The sequence below is a fragment of the Saccostrea echinata genome, unplaced genomic scaffold, assembly GCF_033153115.1.
Source record: "Saccostrea echinata isolate AGI-Se365-2 ecotype Australia unplaced genomic scaffold, CSIRO_AGI_Sech_v1 ptg000007l, whole genome shotgun sequence".
Taxonomy (NCBI): Eukaryota; Metazoa; Mollusca; class Bivalvia; order Ostreida; family Ostreidae; genus Saccostrea; species Saccostrea echinata.
The window spans coordinates 5,514,382-5,520,460 of NW_026889756.1; the positions used below are offsets into that span (position 1 = coordinate 5,514,382).

The 6,079-nt window shown below is 31.2% G+C and overlaps 1 protein-coding gene across 1 annotated transcript; it reads right to left on the reverse strand.

The window, feature by feature from the left end:
* Window positions 1–1,715: 1,715 nt before the first annotated feature.
* On the reverse strand, window positions 1,716–3,664 carry LOC133180682 (uncharacterized). The gene is made up of 2 exons (XM_061315148.1): window positions 3,328–3,664; window positions 1,716–2,938 (listed from the first exon to the last, which is right to left on the reverse strand). Exons 1-2 carry the CDS (start codon window positions 3,662–3,664, stop codon window positions 1,716–1,718), a joined length of 1,560 nt encoding a protein of 519 aa, XP_061171132.1.
* Between the last annotated feature and the right edge of the window lie 2,415 nt (window positions 3,665–6,079).

A 6,079-nucleotide genomic window follows, 5' to 3' on the forward strand; every position in this document is an offset into this window, starting at 1 on the left:
ATTGTTGACAAGTCACACGAACGATCACGTTACACGAACGATTCCGCACGATTAACGCGCGACAAAATCTGTTACACGAACGATCCTTCACGCACACGATTCTACACGTTACACGATCTTACATGATTGCTAACGCAAACGCACGATTCTTCATGCAAAATAGTTTAAATTCTTTAGGAATGCATATTTTTAAAAAGAAATAAGGCTTAATACTTATTTTAGATTTCAAATAATTATTGCTTTTATTTCATCGACTTTGAAAAATGAAAAAAAAAATAGAAATGGATATTTCTAGAACTAAATACATTTAAGACCTTTATATATTTTAGATTACAAATAATTATTTACATAATTCTCCGACTTAAGAAAATTGATTTTTTTTTCGTTCTATCAGAAGATGTACATGTAGGTGGACCGTGCGGTTTGATTGAAATGGACTTCATAATATGCAGAAAGGGATAAGTTTGTGGAAAAAAAATGGCATGAAAATGAATTATATTATAAGTTATATCCATGTTTCCATTTGTAAATCTCTAAAATCAACAATTATTTTTCAAATCATTTATTTGCAGAAATCATAAAATAATTAAAAGTAAGCTCCAGAGATAAATATTGATAAACGAAACCCGGACAATCATATAGTCTACATGTACATTCGCCGACTAAATATTTATGTAAGCATTGAGAATTGTTTATTATTCATTTGTAAAAATATCTATTTTTAATCTATTGATTTTAAAAATATCTTGACCATAATTAGCAGTAAACATAATTAACATCAGAGAAAAAAATCATTAAACATCTAAACACGGTTTATCACAAAAATCACGCTATTTGACGAGAACACAATATTGCACGACTTGCTATATTGCTTATTTCCAAGCGATAATTAGTTCGTACTGCTTTCAATTATGTTAATCGTGCTTCATTTATCTTATTTGGATTTAAAAAAAAAAGAGAGAGAAGAGAAATGCTTGTATAACAAATAACATTCCGATAAAAACTTACAAAACGAAATTTACACGTTTCTTAAAGCACGATCACGCACGATTAAAACCGCAAACGATTGAGTCTGATACACGCACGATCTCGCAGGTTACACGAACGATCACGCACGTTACACGAACGATTCTACACGATTGGTTTGTCAACAATAACGTTGCAGCCACTGTAACGGCGTCTGCAAATTCTTGCCGTGCGGCGATAGACGAGATCCAAGGTTGTGTTTATTTAAAAAATAAAATGCTTTCTTTGTTTGTTAGTACGGGAATTCACAGTCGAAGCTATTGCAGAAAAAATACATAACCCGCGTAAGCGGGTTATGTAATTTTTTTTCTGCAATAGCTTCGACCGTTAATTCCCGTACTAACAAACAAAGAAAGACATTTTATTGTTTATATTTATATCCGTCTTTCACATTAAGCATTCAAGAATGTGAAACATAGTATTATGCATTTGTTTTGTTGTAAGTTTCAACGATGGAAAAGCCATTGAAGATTACTTCCATATATGGAAGTTCAACGTCATCGAACTAAATCGGTCATCAAAATAGGCCACAGAGTTAAAGTTCAAATGAATAAAATAAGCAACCAAAAATTGATTGTAAACACGATTTAATAAGCTGTATTGAAAAAATTTTCAACAATAAATTGAAAAAGTAATTTTTCAACGTTTTTATTTTACTCCATGTAACTAGGACGCGGAATCTTTTTTTTTTAGGTTGTGTTATTTGGCTCCTGTACAGCGTGGTCATGGTGGTGATGGAAATGGATCTCACAATTCATGAAGGACGAATTCTGAACAAGTGCAGAGGTGCGGGTCGAAGATTTGCTATTCAAAGCAAGGTTGTGAACAGATTGTGATGAGAGACCGGTTAGAGAGGTTGTTGAAGCAGGTACCATAGTTCCATCATTTGCAAGTGGCAGAGGAAATTCTAATTTTGAGGTACCGATTTGTTCATCATGTTCATTTGTTGTAGGGTTCATTATTTTTGACAAAGTGCAGCTAAGATTTTTTTTCTGTGTCGATGAAATTTTTCTGTTATAAGATCTTAAGGAACCTTCATTTTTGTGGTCTGACATATACATTATGTGTCTAGCTTCGTAGCCTTCATCATTGAGATGTTGGATGGCAGTCGCCCTTAAACAATGTCCTTTATATATACGTGAAAGGCAAGCCGCCTTGCTGATATCTTTCATAAAGTTTGAAAATGTTCGTTTGGAAAGGGGGGCATCCATGTACCATTTTGTTGTACTTCTTGGTAGAGAAACTGACTCTGACTTGTATTTGTTGAACAGAGACGAGGCAGATTCATCCGTTTTTTCAATTAGTAGTTGAAGCATTTTTACAGGGCAAGAATCTGCATTTGTAGCATACATTCGTTTATCAGTGTTCATTTCCACATTTCCCAAACCACCTTGGTGATTTTTTTGTTGTATTTCATGGTTAAGTGTAACATATGTACCTGTTTCATCAGTATGAAAAGAGAATGAATCCAATTTCAGTTGGTGATGAAATTCTTGGCACCTAGAAATGAAGTGGATTGCAATATGGAAGTAAACACATTGTCGGAGAATGATGAGGTTAAGCTGCGCATCCTTGAAGTAAGTAATTATTTTCTCCATATCACATTTTTCAATGAGATCCTTGTGCTGTGTAGATTTTGAGGTGCACTCCCTAACACGCTCTTTCAACAAACCATGTAGAACTCCATTAGATGTTTTAAAATCTTTGTCTTTAACAATGTCTATGTTTCTCTTTAGGTCTGCCAGTTTTCGGTTTATAGCTCCTCTTAAGTTTTTCAAAGTATTTTTATGATAAAGTTCCCCATTTTTTAAGGGCCTTGCCTCACAGTAGAATTTCTCGAGGAGACTATTGAGTTGATTTGGTGAGATTGTTTGTAAATCTACAGGTTCCCCTCTTCTCTCAATGCCCCAGTCTAATAGACAAGATATCGTATTATGTATTACATTTTTCTTCATTTTTTTTTTTATTTTTGCATGGAATGATTTTGTTAGATTTATTATGCTGTGTATGAGTAGATCTATTCTCGACAGAAATATTGATATTACATATTATATTCATTTCACATTTGAATGCTGATATGGTGTATTGGTGCACACTTTCCTTTATAAAGAGGAAAGAGGAACAGGTTCAATCCCTGTTGTTGGCAATTTTTTTTTTTAAATTAGAAATGAATAGTAATGCCAATTTCCCATATTTTTTTTTAATTTAAAGTTAGTCTTCATCGCTCTCTTTTATGATACATGTTTTTATGAATTAACACTTTTGTATTGCAGTATTTACATGTATACATCTCATATTTACCTTGAAACATTTTACACGCCCAGTTAGTGTTTTTCTTGGTTCCTGCAGTTTGGCGAGCTTCAAAAATTTTGTTCACTTCTTCATCTGTAGTTTCTTTGAATCTATTGGGCTTGAGCATGTTGAGAGGGGTTGCAGGAGTCTCAGGTTTGGGGAGATCAGATAATGCAGGAATACTAAGGTTTTCTGTGATATTTTCAAGTTTACTACTACACAACATATCTAAATGTTCAAAATCGATTGTCGCAAAGTCGAAATCTTCTTCATTAAAAGAGAATTCATCAAACTCCATTTCTAAATCAAAGTGACCAAACTGATGCTGGCCCTGAGAACTAGCCATTGTAATGAAATATACATCACATTTGCAAACGATTTTGTATATGGTTATGTTAGTAATGAAAAGTAACAAAAAATGACAACAAAATGAACATTTATTTTTCATAATTTATTAAGATTTCGACTGACATGTCATTAAGCACCGTCAAAATACGTTTGTTTACATTTGGAAGTACTTTTAAAAAGTAGTCCAAAGAATGTGCATATTCATACGCGGGCAGATTACTTTGAGAAATGTAGGGTAGGTTTACACCGGTATTACGAGCAATGGATTTTTACAAGAAATAAAGGAAAAAACCTTTGGTGGATGTAAATATTTTACTATTTTATAAAGTATCGCATATATCTTAATGAAATTTTAAGACAAAAGTCAAAATACATAGAGGTATTATTATATAAAGTTTTGTTGAAAACTTTTGATTATTAAACATTTTATAGCAGTTGTTGCATTCCTTTTGGATCAACCCTCGTACTTAATAAATTTTGTTTTCGAAATGCAATGTTCAAGAAATACAAATTTTTAACTTTGTAAAAGGGGAAGGGTGAAGAATTACAAAATCACCCCCACCCCCTTTTTGCAAGCTTCTACAAGAAATGATCATCTTGATTCTTTTAAATAGATATACGTTCAAATTTATCCTGATATATGTTATTGAAATTATTTTTTTAACATGCAGTGCACTTGTTAAAAAACATTAATATAGTGTTATTTATATCAAGCTTAATATGAAATTATTGTTCACTGATTTACAATAAATTAACGTATTTTTTTTCCCTCAATGAATTAAAATAATATGAATTCATATTATGTTAATTTTATTAAAATGTAATTAATATGGATGTGCTTTTACCTGTATAATTTTATTATTTTTTAAAAAGTTTTTTGTTAAGTGTCAGGTAAACCACCTAAGTTTTGGGTTCAGGGAAATTGAGCTGTTGAACATTTTCTTACGTGCAAGTAAACGTATGTTTGAAACAATCAATTCAACATATGTTAAACATAATATGGTAACCACGAACATATGATCAACATATATTTTGAGTCTGCTATATGTTCAACATATGTTTTAAACATATGTTCAACATACTTTTGAAACATATGTTAAATATACTGTGGTAAATTTCTTATGTTCAACGTATGTTCAACATATGGTAATCAAAACATAATCACATAATCCAAAAATTCCAGTAAACTGATTAAAGTATAGTTTTTGAAGTTTAAAGAATTACAAATGACGTAAACGATCAATACATCATTGCGTCATGGTATAAAAGACAAGATTTTGAGAATGGTTGTCCGAACCTCGCCTGGTACAAGACGATCAACAATCTGCACCTTGCACCTGATAAAAACTTTAATCAATGGAACCCGCCCAACGATTTTTCTATAATATGGAGGTATTTTAAGAAAAAAAAGCAGCTGTAATTCTCTTAATATTCTTTTTTTCTATTTTTTTAAATGTCATTTTATGTTAGGGTTTTTGGGATATTTTTGAAACCATATGATAACTTTTCTTTCAATCCTCTTTTTTTTTAAAAATGCATATACATTTACAAACACTATAAATAAATGGAAGTTAAATATTTCTGAATTTTTCTTCTTCTTCTAAATGGTATATTTATAAGTGGATGGTGGGTATCAAGTGTAGTCACAAAAAAAGATATAGAAAATATGTAACTACTGCGTACTACATGTGTAAGTCTTGTTGAATCAAGGGTAAGTGGAGGAATTATTAAATAATATACGTCATTTTTTTAAATTTCATTTTGACTCGACATGATGCAAAGTTTATATAATTTCGATTAGAAATACGTAGCATATAAAATAATTTCATAACGTAATATAAATCTATGATTCCTAAATAAAATGTGGTGTAACGACAGAGTATATCTGAGACTCTAGTTTGTCGATGGCAGTTATATTTTTCTCACTCATTCAACTAAATTGAAAGCAAGGGAGCTAAACGATTATCAGGTATTATGGCGAATGAACTATATGAGACATTTCATGGGAATTTGACATTTGGGTAGCAACAACACACAGGTTCGTAATAGAGATTTAAGTAATGAGGAGAAATTGTGCTCGTTTTGTGTGTAGAAAGTTATCAAATTACGATAGACAGAAAAGGAAGACATCTTTTGCTAGTATTATGGAGAATTTTTGTCTATTTGTATTATTTTTTCCCGATGAAATTTTGATAAATTTTCAAGAATTGATCTCTTTACATCTACAAAGTTATAGTATATGTTTGAATAATTTCCAATTATTCACATTTTTCTCTCGTATTTTCTATTTCATTGGATGTCCTTCTATTAATCATATGACAAATATTGGATAATCCAATTTTAATGGTCTTCAATTCTCTTTTTATTCAGGGTCCCAGTAAAGGAGGATCTTCTTTCTCAGTCTTTTTATTTC